Source organism: Otolemur garnettii, unplaced genomic scaffold (assembly GCF_000181295.1).
Source record: "Otolemur garnettii isolate 467f Iridium unplaced genomic scaffold, OtoGar3 scaffold00088, whole genome shotgun sequence".
Classification (NCBI taxonomy): domain Eukaryota; kingdom Metazoa; phylum Chordata; class Mammalia; order Primates; family Galagidae; genus Otolemur; species Otolemur garnettii.
The window spans coordinates 7070269-7089885 of NW_003852483.1; the positions used below are offsets into that span (position 1 = coordinate 7070269).

Genomic DNA, 19617 nt, shown 5'->3' on the forward strand with positions numbered 1-19617 from the left:
AAAAAGAAAAGAAAAAAAAATACAGAATGAGAACAGATGGATCCATATCTCAATTTACTTCAGGTTTAAAGATCACACAAAGTAAGACTCTCTCTCCAAAAAAAAAAAAAAGCTCCTCTGTTATTTCTAGTTTTATTACATTGTGGTCTGAGAAGATAATTCAAATCATTTTAATTTTTAAAATTTGCCAAGACTTGCTTTGTGTCCTAACATATTTTGAAGAATGTTCTGTATATTGATAAGAAGAATGTGTATTCTGAAGCTGTTGGATGAAATGTTCTATAAATGTCTGTTAGATCACTTTGGTCTAAAGTTCAGTTTTATATCCAATTTTTCTTTGGTAATTTTCTGTGGAGGTGATCTATCTAATGGTATTTGCTTTATATAACTAGGTGCTTCCATGTTGAGTGCAGGTATGTTTAGAATTTTCATATCCTATTGCTAAATGATCTCTTTATCATTATATAATGACATTATTTGTCTCTTTTTACAATTTTAACTTAAAGTCTATTATCTGATATAACTACTTCTGCTCACTTTTGGTTTTCATTTGCCTGGAATGTTTTTCCATCCCTTTCCATCTTTGTGTCTTTACAGGAGATAAATTTCTTTTAGGCAGCATATAGTTCGGTCATTTTTTAAAAATTAATTGTGCATATATATATAAATATATATATATATTTTTTTTTTTTGAGACACAGTCTTTGTTATCCTTACTAGAGTACTGTGGTGTCAAAGCTCACAGCAACCTGAAACTCCTGAGCTCAAGTGATCCTTGGGCTTCAGTCTCCCAAGGACCCGGGACTACAGGTGCCTGCCATAACCCCTGGCTATTTTTGGAGATGGAGTCTCATTCTTGCTTTGCCTGGTCTCAAACTCCTGAGCTCAGGCAATCCACCCACTTCAGCCTCCTAGAGTGCTAGAATTACAGGTGTAAGCCATAATGCCCGGCCTTTACCCTGTATTTTTTAAGTTAAAAGTTTAATCCATTTACATTCAAGATTATTGTTGATTTATGAGCACTTATTAATGTCATTTTAATTGATTTCTGGTTGATTTTGAGGAAGGATACCTGAGAAGGGTGAGGTCTAGAAGAACAGGTCTTCTCAAGGAGACCACAAAGATACACCTGCAGGGTCCTCTCCATGGTGACTCAGCTCTCGGGAATTTGTAAAGTTAACTTGGAAATTTCCACTTCGGTGAAATCCTGTAGTTCTGTGGGGGCTGGAATAGCATCTCCTGCTTGATTCAAACTGGCCAATGCGAAAGGTACCTGTGGTTTGGAACTTTTAGTGTTTATTTGGTGGGGGGGTGAGGGGGAGGGTTGGAACTTTTTGACTAGAGATAAAAAGGGAAAGACCAAGCCAGTCTGGGAGCGCAGCCATTTGGAATTCTTCTATGCCCTAAGCTCCCAGCCAGTGAATAAAGCCCTTCCTCTTGTAAACAAGGTGTTTGGGTGCTCTTTCTCTCAGTTGGTCTTCGTCTTCCTGCAGCAATTTGAATGTGTGTTGATTTGCATATATTTTATAAATCTGTTGTTCCTTTCTTTCTCCCTTATTGTTTATCATTGTGAGTTGGTGGTTTTCTGTAGTGGTAACATTTGAGTCCTTTCTCTTCCTTATTTGTGTGTTTATTCTAGTAGTGGATGTTATGCTTTCCATGTGTTTTCATGATGGCAGACACTGTCCTTTTACATTCATTTGCAGGGCTCCCTTAAGCAATTTTTATAGGACTAGTATAGTGGTAATGAATTCCCTGAGCTTTTGCTGCCTAGAAAAGATTTATTTTTCCTTCACTTAAGAAAAATAATTTTTCTGGGCATCATTTTGAATATATCATCCAATTATTTCCTGGCCTGTAATTATAGTAAGGTTACAGGATAAAAGGTTAATGTATATATGACAATTGCTTTCCAGTATAACTGCTGTGAACAACTGGAACTGGAAACCTAAAATAAAATAGCATTTACATTAGCATAAAGAATGGAATACTTAGGTATAAATCTAATAAAATATGGACAAAATCTTTATGAGAAGAACTATAAAATTCATGAAAGAAGTCAAAGAAGACTACTTTGTGCTTTTCCTCCCCCAATCAATCTATTTCTCTGGATAATCTTAACTAAATAAATGGAGAAATACTCCATGTTAATGGATAAGAAGGCACAATATTGCCAAGACATCAGTTCTCCCTAACTTGATCTACAGACTCAGGGCAATGCCAATCAAAATCCCAGAAAGTTATTCTTTAGAGACCAATAAAATATTTCTCAAGTTTATATGGAGAGGCAAAAGATCCAGAATAGCCAACACAATATTGAAGGGGAAGAATGAAGTCATAAGACTGATACCATTCAACTTCAAGATTTACTAAAAAGCTATAGTAATGACATTGTGATATTGGCAATAGAATAGACAAACAGGGCAGCGCCTGTGGCAGCTAAGGTGCCAGTCACATACACCTGAGCTGGTGGTGGGTTCGAATCCAGCCTGGCCTGCCAAACAATGCTGGCTGCAACCCAAAAATAGCCAGGCGTTACAGCAGGTGCCGTAGTCCCAACTACTTGGGAGGCAGAGGCAGAGGCAGGAGAATCTCTTGAGCCCAGGAGTTGGAGGTTGTTGTGAGCTGTGATGCCAGGGCATGCTACCCAAGGTAACAGCTTGAGGCTCTGTCTAAAAAAAAAAAAAAAAAAAAAGACAAACAAATGAGTGGAACAGGATAGACAGCCCAGAAATAAACCCACATTAATGGAATTAACTAATCTTTCACAGAGGAGCAAAGGGAATACAATGGAGAAGAGATAATCTTTTCAACTGTGACAGTTAATTTTGTGTGTAACTTGAGTGGGCCATTGGGGTGCCTGTACACATATTAAAGATGGTTTCTGAGTGTGTCTGCAAGGTTATTTCCAGATGAGGCTAGCAGTTGACTGGACTTGGAAAAGTAAATTTTCTAACCCCCTGTGGTTGGGCATCATCTAATCCATTGACAGCCTGAATAAAGGGTGGTGAAAGGTGGAATCTTGCAACTTTTTCCTTCCCCATAGCTTAAGCTTAGACTTCTCATTTTACCTCCTGCCCTCAGACTAGAATTTACATTATTGGCTCCTCTGGTTCTCTGGCCTTCAGACTCACACTAAATTATATCATTAGCTTTCCTAGATAGCTATCTTGCAGACAGCATATTGTGGGACTTCTTGACCTCCATAATCACAGGAGTCAATTCATTATAATATCTCTCTCTGCTCTGCCCCCTCCCCCAGTTGATCTAGTTCTCTGGATAACCCAAACTCATACATCAACAAATTCTGTTGGAACATCCATATGCAAAAAGAAAAAATAAATCTAGATACAAACTTTAGGCCTTTCAAAAAATTACTCAAAATGATCACAGGCGTAAGTGTAAACAAAAAACTATAAAACTCATAAAAGATAACGTAGGAGAAAATCTAGATGGTCTTGGCATATGTACTTTTTAGACAAAACACCAATTGCATAAGCAATTAAAAAAATAATTGATAGGATGAATTTAATTAAAATTTTTAAATTCTGTTTTGCAAAGGAAACTGTCAAGAGAATGAAAAAAATAAGTCATATGCTGGAAAAAAAAATTGCAAAAGACTTAACCAAAGTATACCAAAAAAAAAAAACTCTTGAAATTCAACAATATGAAAATTTTTAGCCAGGTTAAAAACTGGAGGAAAGACATTAGTAATCTAAATTTAACTACTAGGAAATATTAGTTAAATCCAAACGGTCAATGTTATTAAATACAAAGAAATTATCAGGAAAGAACAGTAAAAATTTGTGGCCTCTTGTATAAAGTTAGACCCATCACTGTGTTTCTGTTTTCTTTTTTCCAGTTACAGTCAGCGGTACTGTAGGGAGGCAGTGCAGAATCAGCAGAGATCTTTATTTAACCAAAATTGTATTTAACCACACTCAGAGAACAGCAATCAAGTTGGGGTAGATACAAGTCAGTACATATATAGGAGTATATAAGGATATATACTAGTGAATGAGTATGATGACTATAACTGTGGAATATCAGATCATATAGAATGAGAAGAAATACTAAGTAAGGAGCTACGAAAAAGTGGTAGGATCAGTGCATTGGAAATAGAGGGGAGTGGAAAGACTTTCAGAATCTGAAACTAAAGAAAAAAAACAGTTAAAAATATGCACGTACAAAGTTAACCCTACAAATGTTAACTCAAAAGTATGAGTAATGAGTCATGCTTATTTTCTTCTTTTCCATTAAATGCACTTTCTAAGTTTTTAATTGACATATAGTACCCTAGGAAATTAAAAATTTGTTAAATGAAAAGTTTTCCAAAGACGTGAGAAAACAATTATTTGAGACTTTGGGGTTACACACTGAGATCAGACTCTAGTGCGAGCATGAAATTACCTCTTCCGCAAACTCTCCCTGGACAAGGCAGAGAGTGAATGTAAGGCACAAAAGCTGCGGACAGATAAGGTTGGCTGAGAATCTGTCTCAAATTCCCTAATACCTCTGGGCCTACGTTTCCTCCTGTGGAATCCAGGTCGTTTAACTTCCTCAGTGTAGGCCTCATTGGCCGAGGCACACCGCCTTCAACACTGACCTTCACCGCTCCGCATGGCGGGTGGGTGGCCTCCTCCACCGCAGAATTCTCAAGAGTGTGCCTGGAGGTAGGTCTGACGCTTTCTTTGGCTCAGGACTTGGTTTCCAGAGGCTGGTCGCAACCTCAGGCTGTCCAACTCTGGAGAGTGCACGGACCCAGTCAGTGATGCACAGACTGCAATCAACTTAGAACAGAGCCCGACACGCATTGTAACTCCGTCGGGTGGTTGCGCCCAACTTGCCAACAAGCAGCAGCCTGAGACCCGAGCACAGTGGACTACACTTCCCAGCGGCCCCCGCGCCCGGAGCCGCTTCCGCCTCGACCGAGCCTTCCTTGACGCAGATTGGCTGAGGCCGTACGGGATTCCCGCAGACGTTGTAGGTTCCGGAGGAGATCCTCGAGCCGTGGATGCGCAGACTGAGAATTTGAGTGCAAGTTCGGGCTAAAGAGGTGACAGTGGACTGCGTATGTCTGGGACTGGATGTGTGAGTGCTTTGCGGCCGTGTGATGTAGGTGTGACTCTGTGTGAGAAGGCAAAATACTGACAGAGGCCGCTGTCCTTACAGCAGGGGGCAAGGCCCAGCACCAGGGGCGGGGCCTGATCCCGAGCAGGCGGGGCATGTGCGAACGCGTCGTAGACGTCTTCTGGGACCTGTGAATGGGACTTGGAAGCGCCGTGACACTCATCTCCATTGTGAATAACTCCAGGCCTTGCGTTCTGTGTTTCTGAAGATTGATGTTGGGACGCATCCCTCTGGAATACGGGTTGGAAGTTGTATGGCTCCTGTTTTAAAAGTTCTAAAGTTCTACCTATAAATAGAACTTCTATAGATAGAACGACCATATGTTCTTCAAAGTAAGTGCCTCTTCCAACCCATGGTGTTCTCAGTGTTTTGTTTAGTTTTGTTTTTAATACCGCTGATGTTTTATGGCATTTAAATACTTGTTCAAGTGTATGCATACGGGAAAAAATTGTACATAAAAACTTGATTTGGGGGTCTAGTGGAAGCCACTGCCAACATTCTGATTCTACACCCATGCATACTCAATTTTTTTTTTTGAGAGAGCCTCAAGCTGTCACCCTGGGTAGAGTGCTGTGGCATTACTGCTCACAGCAACCTCCAACTCCTGGGCTCAAGCGAGTCTCTTGCCTCCGCCTCCCAAGTAGCTGGGACCACAGGCGCCCGCCACAACGCCTGGCTATTTTTTGGTTGCAGCCGTCATTGTTGTTTGGCGGGTCCGGGCTGGATTCGAACCCGCCACCTTAGGTGTACGTGGCTGGCGCCTTAGCCGGTTGAGCTATAGGCGCCGAGCCTGCATACTCAATTTTACCACCAAGAGTAACCACTATCCCAGTTTCTAAGGCATTAGAGATTTACTTATTTTTAATTTTATCTAAATGGAATCACACTGTATGTACTGTTTTCTGCCTGGCTTCTTTTTTGTTGTTCAGTATTGTTCAGTATGTGAGATATTATTGTTATATGTTATACCTCATTCATTCTTAACTGTTCTGGTGTGGGACTATAGCACAGTTCAACTGTAATGCACATTTGAATGGTTTTCATTTTCAGACCATTATAAAGGCTGCAATTTTGTTCTTGTTGAGAGGAAAACATAAGTTAGAAAAAGAAAAAGCCTTTACTGTGAACGTTCAGTAAGTGTGCATTTCTTTTGGGGCTTCTATTTAGGACTGAACTTGCTGGGCTTTAGGGAGTGAAAATGCTCAAAGAAGATACTGCCAGAGTTTTTTTTTAAAGTAATTGCACTAACTCATTCTCCCACCATCAGTGTATGAGAATTCCAGTTCCTTGACATCCTCACTAATACTGGGTACTTTTCGTGTTTTCATGTTAGCCCTTCCTATGTGTGTACATTTCCCTGATGACTAATAAAGTTGAGTACTTTATTTTACGGTTTATTGGTCATTTGAATATTCTCTTTGTGACGTGTCTGTTTAAATTTTGACCGTTTCTCTATTGTCTTTTTGTTGTTGATTTTAGGATATATAAAACTATGTGTATGTATGCTGGAGAGGAATCCTTTGCTGGATGTGGTTGCCTAAGTGACATATTTTGATTCACAAAAGTTCTTAATTTTAATATAGTCAATTTTATCAATTTTTCTTTATGGTTATGCTTTTTTGTTTGTCCTATTTTAAAAAATCATTGCTGCTTCGAAGGCCACGAATATGTTATTTTATGCTTTCTTCTAAAAGTAATTTGCCTTTCATATTTATATCTGTAACCATCTGGAACTGATTTCTAGAGCTTGAATTTTTTTTTTTCCCCATGTGGATAGCTAATGGACACAGCACCATTTATTAAAAAGATCATCCTTTCTCCACTGTACTGAAATTACACCTTTGTCATGTATCAGGTAGCTATATGTATGAATCTATTCCTGTAGTCTCTACTTGATCTGAATTGATCTTTAACTTTGTTCTCCTTTTAGATTGCTTTGGCTATTTTGGCTCTTTGCATTTCTATGTGAATTTTAGCACTAATTTTGCTGATTTCCTAAAACAAATTGCTAGATTTTTAAATTAGGATTGTACTGAAACTATAAAGTTTTGGAGAGAATTGCCATCTAATAATGGTGTTTCTGTATCTCCATATATTTTTTCAGTAATATTCTGCCATTTCAAGTCTGGGGGTAGCTAGTTTATTTCTTTTTACATTGTTGAAAGGGGACATCATTTAAAATTTTCTGTTTCTGTTTGTTCTTGATTTATAGAAATCAGGTTGACGCTTTTTAAGTTAGCTTGTATCCAGCAACCTTGATGAAATCACTCAAATCTAGTTTATCTGTAAATTCCTCGAGATTTTTATGTTAACAATTATGTCCTCTGTGAATAATATTAACTAGTTCTTTTTCAGTACTTATGCCTTTTGTCTTTTGTTCTTGCTCTATTGCACTAACTCAGAACTTGAGTTGAATAGAAATGGTGAATCTTTTTCCAAATCATAAGGGAAATGTTTTTCAGTTTTTTAGCATTAATTTTGAATTTTGAGACAGCACTTTAAGATATATGCTTAAAGTTTTCAGGTTTATGGTCACATTCCCTCTGATTTCCCATGATTAGATACTGAATTTTGTCAAATTATTTTTCTGCATCAGGGTGATCATGTAATTTTCCCTTTTGTTCTGTTAACGAGGTGAATTACACCAATTAGTTTCCATCTGTCAGGGAACTCTCACAGTTTTCGAATTAACCCCACTTGAGTGTGATACATTATTTTTACATATTATCTGATTTTGTTTTGCTGATGTTTTGTTTAGGATTTTACAGCTTTATTCATGAGAGGGATTGGTCTGTAATTTTTCCTGCTTCCTTGTCAAGTTTTTCATCAAGGTTATGCTGATCTCATTTAAAAAGTTTGTTTAAGATCAATGACATTTGTTCCTTAAGTTTTTGGAAAATGTCATTGGTGAAATCATCTGGGCCTTTATTTTCTTTGAAGGAATTTTTGTTCTTTGTGGGAATTTTTAATGACTGATTTCTTACATAATAGACTTTTCATATTTTCTACTTCTTATATTTATTGAGAAACTTGTATGTTTCACCTACATTTTTATATTTACTGGGTTAAAGTTCATATCATTTTCCTTTTCATATTTGTAGGATCTATAAGCACGTATTTTAAATTCTTACTATTATTATTATCCTTGTTTCTCTTTTTTGTTGTTGGTTGGCCTTTTTAGGGGGTTATCTTTGTTGTTAATATTTATAAAGGAGCAATTTTGGATTTGTTTTTCTCTGTTGTATCTTTGCTTTCCGTGTCACTGATCTCCTTTATCTTTCTTTTAATTTTTTCATTAAGTTTGTCTTCCTGTTCCTTTTCTAGCTTCTTAAGATGAGAACTTTAACACTTAATTTTCAGCCTTATTTTTTTCCTATGGGAATGCTATAAATTTTATTTAAGGCTGCTTTCTTTTAAGGCCATAAGTTTTTCCCTATGCACTACTTTAGGCACATCCCACACGTTTTGATATGTGATACATCATTATTTTTCAATGTATATATTCTGATTTCAATTTTCACGTCTTCTTTGATTAAAGGTATTTTTTAAGTATACAGTTTAACTTCTAGGCAGTTGGACATTTTTATTAACGACTTTCAGCTTAGTACCATATGGTCTGTAAATACTCTCTGAGCAATTTCCTGTTGAAAGTTGTTGAACCTTTCTTTATAGCCTGGGGATATGGCCAGTTCAGGTAACTATTTCAAGCCACACTGGAAAGAAATGTGAATTCCATCATTTGATAGTAGCGTTCTTTGTATGTCAGATCAACATTGCTATTTATATCAGATTCTTAATCTTTGCTGATTTTTTTGCTATTACACTAGCTAAGGAGAATGGTGTGTTAAATCTCTCACTACCTTTGTATTTTGTCTACTTTTTCTTTTATTTATGTCTATTTTTGCATTATACATTTTAAAGTTATGTTACTATATACATACAGATTTATAATTTTGTGATTTTCCTGTTGGCTAATATCTTTATTATTGTGAATATTCAAGATTAACTAGAAAACATTAAATCTATTTTGTGCAACCCTACCTAGATTAATAGAACACACTAAATCTATTTTGTCTGATATTACTCTAGTTAAATCTGCTGTTTGGGGGTTACTTTTACATTCTATGACTTTTTTATCCTTTTAATTTAATTTTTCTCTATCCTCATATTTAAAGTTTAATTCTGTGCTTATAGTTGAATTTTATTTTTAATATGATGTGAAAATTTTGGCCTTTGTTAGCTTACATTATCAAGTTACGTTAAATATGATTACTTACACAGTCAGGTTTATATCTATTCTATTATTATGTGTTTTTAATGCATCAGCTTTATGTTCTCTTTTGCCTCATTTTGAATCAATTATATATTTTTATCTTTACCTTTTTTCTTCTATTTTTTCTATATTGAGGTTTATTTTAGTGTTCGTAAATTATAACACGCATCCTGACATGTTACTGCTTAATACAAATAATTGCTGTCCATTTCCTCCTCTTGCATCATACCTCCAGTATGCATATTTTTTGGTAATGAATTTTAATTCTTGGCAGTGCCTATGGCTCAAAGGAGTAGGGTGCCAGCCCCATATGCCAGAGGTGGCAGGTTCAAACCCAGCCCCAGCCAAAACAAAAAAAACAAAAAAAAAGTGAATTTTAATTCTACGTGTATTTATACATAACATATTTTTGGCCTACTTAATATTCATTTAAATTTATTCTCATACTTATTTACTCCTGTGCTTTTGTTTATTCCCATGCTTCCAACTAGGATCGTTTTCTTCTGCCAGATGAAACCATCAAGTTTCCCTTAACATGGGTTTGTATTAATAGTTAGTAAAATACATAATGCTCTCAGTAGAAATAAATTACAGCAGAGGATCTCTCCTAGGCAGTTTAGCAATTTCTCAACTCTCCTAGGCAGCTTAGCAATTTCTCAAAATTTTAAATGCATAGACCCTGCAATTCTGCTTTTGAATATTTGTCATACAAATAACATTTGTACATATGGGATACAATATTAAATACATAGCAGTAACTTGAGAATAATATAAATATTCATTGTCAGCTAGTTAAATAAAGGATGGATCATTTGTAAGAGAAAATGTTTAACAGTTCAGATAAAAATAAAGTAGCTCTTTATGTACTAGTATAAAATGATCTCTCTAGAACATATGATTAATTAAAAGGTGAAGCAAAGGAAACATTTTCTGAATATTATAATGAGGGACTAGGCTATTCTGACGGACCTGTTAGTGAAAACATCTACAAGTTATATGTCATGTATCAAAACAATCACTGAGTGATTTTAGGCAGAGTTAAAAACAAAAGTGTGGAAACATGGATGTTGAAGAAACTTCCTGTAAGAAGTTGGAATTAAGACTTTTGCCACCTGGGTATAATTGTGGCATTTCTGCTGTCAGAGTTCCTTCAGTTTGGGGATGGAGCTGAGAGGTGTGTGGTCTCTCAGCTAGGGAGAGAGAAGGTGTCATGGTAGTAATCAGTTTGGCAAATCTGAGGAAACCAGGCTCTCCTCTGACTTTTTTTTTCCATCCAGCTCTGCCATCTCAGAATAATCTCCCAGAAGAAGACAGAATGCTAAAAGCTAAGGGTCACGTGAGTTGGAATTGTTCTATTTTTATTGTTTATCCTGAAATACTAGTGGGCCTTTCTGTAACCTGCTCCAAGATCTGCCATTGTTGTGAGTGCTGGATTACACTTCTTAAAGCCTTCCCTGAGCCCTTCTTTACTCTCCAGGGACATGTCCTTGAATACCCAGTCAGTAGCAGATTATTGGACACCTCTTAATTAACCACATTTTAACCAGAAATGAAGATGGGGCTTGTCCCCTCAAAAGAAATATTAAAGAATTATTAAGCCCCTTTACAAAACCATGGCTTAGTAAGACAAACATAAATCGCCATGTAAGTCTGCACATAAGAAAGCTTTGATTTCTTCCACTGAATTTTTAAATTAGATACGACAGGATAACTAGATAATAACTTTTATCTGTGAAGACAGTGAGAAATCTGGAACATTTTAGATGTCTAAAAATAAAGCTTAAGAATGGTTAAAGTCAGTTATAACCATAAGATATCCCATTTATCTTGTAGATACCAGGCAATAATATTTTTATTAGATTATTTATATTGAGATGCTTACAATATGTATTAAGATGCTTACAATCTTAAATTCTTATATAACCATGAAACAGAGTCACCAGGAAATTATTACATCATGTACAAATTGTACTTCAAACTCAGAAATAATTTAAGACATAATATAAAATGGGCTCAGTGCCTGTAGCTCAGCAGCTAGGGCACCAGCCTCGTACAGCTGGCAGATTTGAACCCAGCCCGGGCTTACCAAACAACAATGATAACTACAACCAAAAAATAACCAGGCATTGTGGTGGGCGCCTTTAGTCCCAGCTGAGGAGTGAGTCTGAGGCAAGAGAATTGCTTAAGTCTAAGAGTTTGAGGTTACTGTGAGCTGTGACACTATAGCAGTCTACCTAGGGCGACATAGTAAGACTCTGTCTCAAAAAAAAAAAAAAAAGGACATAATATAAAATAGATTAAGGCCATGCATGCACGCATGGTGGCTCATGCCTGATTCCAAGGCAGGTGGATCGCCTGAGCTCAGGAGTTTTAGACCAGCCTGAGCAATAGCGAGAAAAAATCACCAGGTGTTGTGGCAGGTGCTTGTAGTCCCAGCTACTTGAGATACTGAGGCAAGAGAATTGCTTAAGCCCAAGAGTTTGAGGTTGCTGTGAGCTGTAATACCACAGCACTTTACCAAGGGCAACACAGTAAGACTCTGTCTCAGGAAAAAAAAAACATAATATAAAATGAATTGAGGCCATGCATGGTGGCTCACGCTTGAGACCAAGGCAGGTGGATTGCCTGAGCTCAGAAGTTTGAGACCAGCCTGAGCAACAGTGAGAACAAGTTGCCAGGTGTTGTGGCAGCTGCTTACAGTCCCAGCTACTTGGGAAGCTGAGTCAAGAAAATCACTTGGACCCAAGAGTTTGAAGTTGCCCTGAGCTATGATGCCACGGCACTCTGCCAAGGATGACAAAGTGAGATTCTATCTCAAATAAATAAATAAATAAAACAGATGGAAGCATGAGTTTATTTTCTTATTCTTCAAAACTGTGTGCTTTGTGCTACACAAATTTCATGTATTTGGGAAAGTCTATTTGATAGTATTTGTTCATTTCCAGCCCTTCCATCTGGAGGAGGTTTTTTCTACAGTAACAGGGCCAGGGTTCCCTGCTTAGGACCACACTCATGCCTGTAGCCCTAGCCTAACTCTGTTACTTTCTGTAACACCATTCTCCATCATTCTTTCCATCTTGGAAAGATGTTTTGTTTCACTGGCGATGTATATGTTGACTTTTTTCAGGAGTCAGTGGCTTTCAAGGATGTGGCCATAGACTTCTCTCAAGAGGAATGGGACTGCCTGGATGCTACTCAGAGGGAATTATACAGAGATGTGATGCTGGAGAACTACAGCAATCTTCTCTCAGTCAGTAAGGATATTTACTTGCAGATTCAGTGTTAATATTCACCCTTTGGAAGTTCTACCTTCACCTTTGTGGATTTGGGGATTGTCTGAATTTCTGTTCCTTGCTACTGAGGACTATGGAAAAGGTATCTGTGTTGCACACTGCTCTTTAGAAGACCTTCACATTTTCCTCTTGTTACTCCCTTGATTGTCTCTCTTCTTTAGTGACCAAAAACTGGATTTGAATTCTGCCACACATATGGCTTGATCATGTTTCGTTTCTTCTCTTACATGTAGGATTTTCCATTGTTAAGCCAGATGTGATCTCCTTACTGGAGCAAGAGAAGCAACTATGGCTGATAACTAGGGACACAACAGGAAGACCTTGCCCAGGTGAGTGGGAGCTAGCAGCAGAGGGGAGGTGTGGCAGCCACCTGGCCCCACAGCAGCTGCCTGGCTGGCCCCATAGCAGCAGCCTGGCTATTTTAGTTGGGAAGTACCTCTCTAAGGAAGAAGGCCTGAAGAAAGAGAGGCTTAAGACACAGACAAAAGTAACTGATTTTTCTCTCTTGCTAGGGAGGTAGGTCATTGTTTTCCCTAACTTTTTTTCTAGTTTTCTCCCTGACACCAGCTCTCAATATTTGAGAATGTTTTCAACCATTACTTCTTTTTTTTTTTTTCCCAGTTTTTGGCTGGGGCTAGGTTTGAACCCACCACCTCTGGTATATGGGGCTGGCACCCTACTCCTTGAGCCACAGGCACTGCCCTCAGCCATTACTTCTATTAAGCATTATTTTCACTTCGCAGTTTCTGTCATAGAAGTGCTGCATATTATTTGTCATGGAATATTTATATGTGTGTGTGTGTGTATACTTTATTTTTCAGATTTGCAGTGCATGTGTGATACCAAGGAGTTATTTCCAAAAAAGAGCTTTTTTGAAAAAGAATCATTTCATTGGTGTGTAATAGAAAGATTAAAAAAACATGACTTTGGTGGATCCTGTTTGAGAAGCCTATCTGAAAGACACCAGAGAACTGAAGGAGAATATCGCAAGCAAAGGAAAAGCACCTGTGAAAAAATGCCTAGTTTTAACCTGCACCCACCAGCAACATACATTCATAAGGCTTTTCATAAGACTTCTCAAGATTCTCCTCAGAGAATTCGTACTAACAGGAGACCTCATGAAGGCAAGGAACATAGGAAGGCTTTTAGCTGTGGATCACGACGTCAGCGAGTTCATACTGGTGAGAAACCCTATGAGTGTACAGAGTGTGGTAAGGCTTTTAGTCATCGTTCACAACTTAATAGGCATCAAAAAATTCATACTGGGGAGAAACCCTATGAATGTAGAGACTGTGGGAAGGCCTTTATTCAGCTGTCACACCTTATTAGACATCTAAGAATACATACTGGTGAGAAACCTTATGAATGTAAGGATTGTGAGAAGGCTTTTAGCTGTGGCTCAGAACTTACTCAGCATCAAAGAATCCATACTGGTGAAAAACCCTATGAGTGTAAGGACTGTGGGAAAACCTTTAGCCATGGTTCACACCTTGTTCAACATCAGAGAATTCATACTGGAGAAAAGCCTTATGAATGTAAGGAATGTGGAAAGACTTTTAGACATGCCTCACAATTTGCTCGACATCAGAAAATTCATTCTGGTGAGAGACCTTATAAATGTAAGGAATGTGGGAAAGCTTTCATTCAGTTATCACACCTTATTCGACATCTAAGAATTCATACTGGTGAGAAACCTTATGAATGTAAGGATTGTGAGAAGGCCTTTAGTTGTGGCTCAGAACTGACTAAGCATCAGAGAATTCATAGTGGTGAAAAACCCTATAAATGTAAAGAATGTGGGGAGGCCTTTATTCAACATTCACATCTTACTCGACATCAGAGAACTCATGCTAACAGGAAACGCTATGTATGTAAGGAATGTGGGAAGGCCTTCATCTGGAGTGCCAGACTCACTCAACATCAGAGAAGTCATATTGGAGGGAAAAAATGAACGTAAGCACAGTACAAAAGTTTTTCTTGATGGCTCACAACTTTACAGTAGGTAATTCATAACTTTTAATAATTATAAACAGAAATCCCAGGCTTATGATGGTTTGGCTTAAGATTTCTCAACTTTATTAAATTGTGACAGCAACACACATTCAGCATGCTCCTTGACTTACAATGGATTTATTAGGACATCATCCTATAAATTGAAAGAGTATCTGTAATTTAGCAAAGCCTTTATTCATTTTTCACACCTTATTCAACATCAGTAAAATATTGTGAATGTAAGAATGTGGGAAGAACATTAGTCTTAGCTCAAACTTAAACATAGCAGAATTAATTCTGGAGGGGATAAACACTCATGAAGGTCAACAATGTGGGACTGTGGCCAGTGAGGTGGCTCATGTGTGCAATCCTGTTTGAGCTCAGGAATTTTAAGACCAGTCTGAGCAAGAACAATACCCCATCTTTACTAAAAATATAAAAACTAGCTATGTGTAGTGGTGGGCACCTATAGCCCCAGCTACTTGGGATTTGAGGCAAGAGGATTTGCTCAAGCCCAAGAGTTTAATGTTGCTGTGAACTATGTTCCCATAGCCCTCTACCCAGGGCAACAGACTGAGGCAGTGTTTAAAAAAACAAACAAACAAAAAAACAATGTGGGACTTTATAGTTACAAAGTACACGTCATCAGAGATTGTATACAAGTTAGAACAAACAAATTGGGAAAATAAGGGTCACTTTATTTAGCACTCACCGACTAGCAAGAAATAGTCTCATAAGCTGTGTGGGAAGAACATTATTTATGGATCAGACCTATTCAATATCACATAATTCATAATGGTGAGAAACCAATGAACATTAAGGAATACCAAAAAAAACTTTAGGATTCACAAGTTACTCAGCATCAGCAAATTCATAAAGTGGTATGGGGATGCTTTCAGTTGTAATGCATAAGTTATATAACATGAATTTTTACTAGAAGAAAATCTTGTACATGTAAATCTCATTTGCTTCATATTTTTACCTTATTCAACGTTAGAATATTTATTCTGGATAAGTAATACTTGAACGTAGAAATCTTTCCATCACATCTTAAGACTTGATTAAACTTGAGAGAACTCTTAGTAGAAACCTTCTTTTAACTTATGTTACATATCTTGGTTGTACAACTCTCTTGTTATTGAAACATTGAGTAGGTAATTAACCTGTTCTCTTTCATTTGTGAGCTTGAAGGAATTACATATTTTAGCCCATATTGTCTGATACATTTTTACAATAAGTGTTGAAAATAGTGGGCATGTTTGGTGGTTCATGCCTGTCATCCCAACACTTTGAAGGTCCAAGAGGATGACTTGAGGCCAGAAGTTTGAGACCAACCTGAGCAACATAGTAGGATCTCATCGCTACACAAAATTCAAAATTAGCCAGGCATGGTGGTGCATGCCTGTAGTCCTAGCCATTCAGGAGGCTGAGGGAGGAGGATTGCTTGAGCCCTGGTCTTTGAGGTTGCTGTGAACTATAATCATGCCACTGCACCCTAGTCTGGTTGACAGAGAAGAAACCTGTGTAAAAAAAGTTGCAAATATTATCCCTTGTATTAATTAGGCACTGAAAATGAATGGAGAATCCTTTATGTTTAGTTAATATAGATAAGACTTTTCTCTCTTATTGCATGTTTGAAAACTCCAGAATGTAATGAATATGAGTAGGCCTTTATTCAGATCCTTTTTGCCCTTTCAGAGAGGATTTGCGTTTTTTTCTACCATGCCCTAAAGACATTAACTATGAGTTCATTTTAAAATTCATAATTTGTAATTTTTCAGAGCTTGGAAATACTGTGTATTCATTTCCTACAGCCATATGAGGGCCTACCTGTGACCATAAATTCTTCAGGGAGATATCTTTCCTCCTCTTAGAACCAAAGTGGTAGCTTAGATTGTTTATTTCTGTCTTACTCTGCAGGATCGATTTTTTTCTGCTACTCTCTTAGCAAGTTATCCTGCTAAGGATGACCATTTGAGCTTTTTAGTTTTATGTTTTCATTATCTACCAACTTGCCGTAAGTGATTGCCAGGATTATTCTCCTTCTACCTAAAGATATGTAGCTATCTTGATTAAAAAGTGGGATACCAAGGATTAGTAGATAACCCTTGGAACTTCCAATAGCTGTAGTATGCTTTCATGTCACTCCCTCTTTCAAAAGATTCTCTTTAATTTTTACCAATCTATGACATGTTTTAAAGGCTACTTTTTCAGTAAATGCTACATCTAGAAGAATTTTCTACAAGTCTTTTCAGTCTACATTGTTGATCATATTATCAAGAAAGCATGTTTGTATTCTATTTCTGTAGAGTTTTTAAAATAGTGCTTGTCACTATCTGAGGTATATCTGTATGAATTTGTCATGTTTCTTTATTCTGATTAAGAAGGTAACCTCAAAGATGGCAATACATTCTCAATCTTTTAAATTGCTATTTCTACACCTGTAGTAAAGTCCCTGACCTATAGTACAATTCACATTTGTCTAGATAGATAAAGGAAATAATGTGAAAATTCAGGATAAATTAGTGAGGAAAAAGAGGCTTCTCTCCCAAAGAAACATTCATTTGTCACAGCACACTTACAGTAATAATTCTAGTCACCAGGACTGCTTAGAAGCAGTAGAGTCACTTTGTATCACAAAAAACTTTAGCAGATAAAGAAACAATAAAACTAATTAGAAAACATTTGCCTTCCTGAAGGCAAATGAGTTTGCTAAAAATGAGAAAATGAAAAGCAAGACAGATCAAAGATCCTTAGATTCTCCTAGCATCTATTGAGACATCATTTCCAATGGCCAAAGAATGCAAGAAACTAAAGCCATGTTCATTGATTCCTCTATTGGACTCTGGCTCAGCTGAGTAGTCAACTGGTAGATCCATGTCCCCTATACCCAGCATATGGTCTGACATTAATAGGTGCTAAATTTAAGAACATAACATGAATGAATAAAATAAGAGCACTCCCAATTTCCTATTTCAAGCAGGACCTCACAGCCGAACAATATAACTTTTGGCTTTAGGGAAATTGCCCCTTTCAATTCTGCAACAGTAGCATAGTAAGAAGGTAAATCTTTACAGAATACAATTCTCAGAGCTTGGTGACTACAAATCAGGTTCTGGAAGGTGGTATTCCTGTTCTGAGTAAGTATCTGAGGGAAAGGCTGTGCAAGGAAGATGGAGATGAGGCAGGAAGGGAGAGTTAACTTTTTTCCTTCTGTGCCAATAGGAAATTAAGATAACATGTTTATAAAACATTTAAGAATTTTCAAATAATTAAAAATCAACTTTGGACATGAATAAAACGACTTTTATTCAGTCAGTGAAATATATTTTCACTGCTGGGAAGGAAGATAAGTTTATTTTCTTCTGGGAGACCTAGCCTACTCAAAAGCAGGCAATCAAAGGACAAGAGGACAGTGTGATGATAATAGTTTAGTTCAGCAATGTCATAGCCAACAGGTGTCAGCCATAGCATGATTACTGACGACTTAAACGGTTTCTGATAAGAACCGTGGAGTTTGGCAGCCTGGGTTCATGTCTGCAGAGTGCGCTTGAGCAGCTGGGAGCAGATTTTTTAAGCGTGATTCTTTTACCCATCCTGGCTGCATTTTGCATGAGAATAACCTCAGCTGCTTCAACATTTGTGGCAGTTTAGATACACACTGGTATCAGTGGAAGACAAAACACAGAAGACTTTATGGCATGAATGAAGAAGGATAGAGGAGAGCAGTGTGGGAAAAGAATATGAAAATAGTTGAACTGCACAATCAGAAATACAGCCAAGGGAATTATGGTTTCACAATGGCAATGAAGAATTCAAGCAGGTGATGAATGGCTTTTGAAACCAGAAGCATAAGAAAGTGTGGACTGGAGAGAGAGAGGCTATGTGATTCAGGGTCAGTGGTTCTTGTTGGGCTTTTAGTATGGTGCCCTTGAAGGGAAACTGGCAAACTTATCTCACTGAGTGGCCAGAACCTGGTGGACTGTTCTCAGCTTCAAGGCAATGAAGAATGCAATGGTGGGCTAATGGAATATGCCTTCCATTATATTAAGGAGAATGGAGGCCTAGACTCTGAGGAATCCTATCTATACAATGCAATGGATGAATCCTGTAAATACAGGCCTAAGTATTCTGTTGCTAATGACACTGGCTTCGGGGACATCCCTAAAGAGAAGGCCCTGATGAAGGCAGTAGCAACTGTGGGGCCCATCTCTGTTGCTATTGATGCAGGCCATGAGTCTTTCCAGTTCTGTAAAGAAGGCATTTATTTTAAGCCAAACTGCACTACTGAAGATGTGGATCACAGTGTTCTGGTGGTTGGCTACAGATTTGAAAAAGCAGAATTGGATAACAGTAAGTATTGGCTAGTGAAGAATGGGACATAAGTGGTTACATAAAGGTGGCCAATGGAGAAACCACCGTGGAATCACCACAGCAGCCAGCTATTCCACTGTGTGAGCTGACAGACAGTGATGAGGAAACACTTGACTGAGGAAAACATATGCAGAGGAGGAACTTTATGTTAAAACTGGCCAGTCCCAACTGTATGGAATATACCCTTGAATCATCAAAGATCGATTGTGAATGTGAATTCCATGACATTTGTGCACTGGTAAAATGTTACCTCTATTTTAATGACTGCTGTAATCAGTTTGTATTACTGATTAATTTACTAACTTTGGATTTTTGTTTTTAGGATGATAGAAATTTTTACCTGTTTAAATAAAACTTAATATAAAAAACCTTTTGTGTTATTCTACTGCAATAATCTGTATGTAATAATTGATGTTTGCATTTTTGTTAGTCTTCCTAGAGCCTTGGTGAGTTTACTTCAGTATAATTGATTCTTCTCAGTGATGATTTAGCAGTAGAAAGAGGCCTGCCTCTATTTCAAAGATGTTCTGATAGAAGATCAATTGAGGTGAAAAT

The 19617-nt window shown here is 37.5% G+C and overlaps 1 protein-coding gene and 1 pseudogene across 2 annotated transcripts; both read left to right on the forward strand.

The window, feature by feature from the left end:
* The first annotated feature begins 5406 nt into the window (after window positions 1–5406).
* Window positions 5407–15058, forward strand: LOC105887456 (zinc finger protein 30 homolog). 2 transcript variants are annotated; one of them, XM_023516262.1, is made up of 5 exons: window positions 5407–5462; window positions 10681–10739; window positions 12531–12657; window positions 12930–13025; window positions 13518–15058. In XM_023516262.1, exons 2-5 carry the CDS (start codon window positions 10719–10721, stop codon window positions 14645–14647), a joined length of 1374 nt encoding a protein of 457 aa, XP_023372030.1. In that variant the 5' UTR covers window positions 5407–5462; window positions 10681–10718; the 3' UTR covers window positions 14648–15058. The 2 variants fall into 2 exon arrangements, with proteins under 2 accessions (XP_023372030.1, XP_023372029.1); XM_023516261.1 differs by lacking the exon at window positions 5407–5462 and having other exon boundaries at window positions 10557–10739.
* Window positions 15059–18171: 3113 nt separating this feature from the next.
* Window positions 18172–19378, forward strand: LOC100951163 (annotated as a pseudogene).
* Window positions 19379–19617: the final 239 nt, after the last annotated feature.

Bases quoted from the DNA above. Each gene is read 5' to 3' on its own strand.
- LOC105887456 (XM_023516261.1), top strand. From the start codon at position 10,614: ATGGTAGTAATCAGTTTGGCAAATCTGAGGAAACCAGGCTCTCCTCTG. The intron at 10,740-12,530 runs GTGAGTTGGAAT...GACTTTTTTCAG, and splicing joins TGCTAAAAGCTAAGGGTCAC to GAGTCAGTGGCTTTCAAGGA. The intron at 12,658-12,929 runs GTAAGGATATTT...TCTTACATGTAG, and splicing joins CAGCAATCTTCTCTCAGTCA to GATTTTCCATTGTTAAGCCA.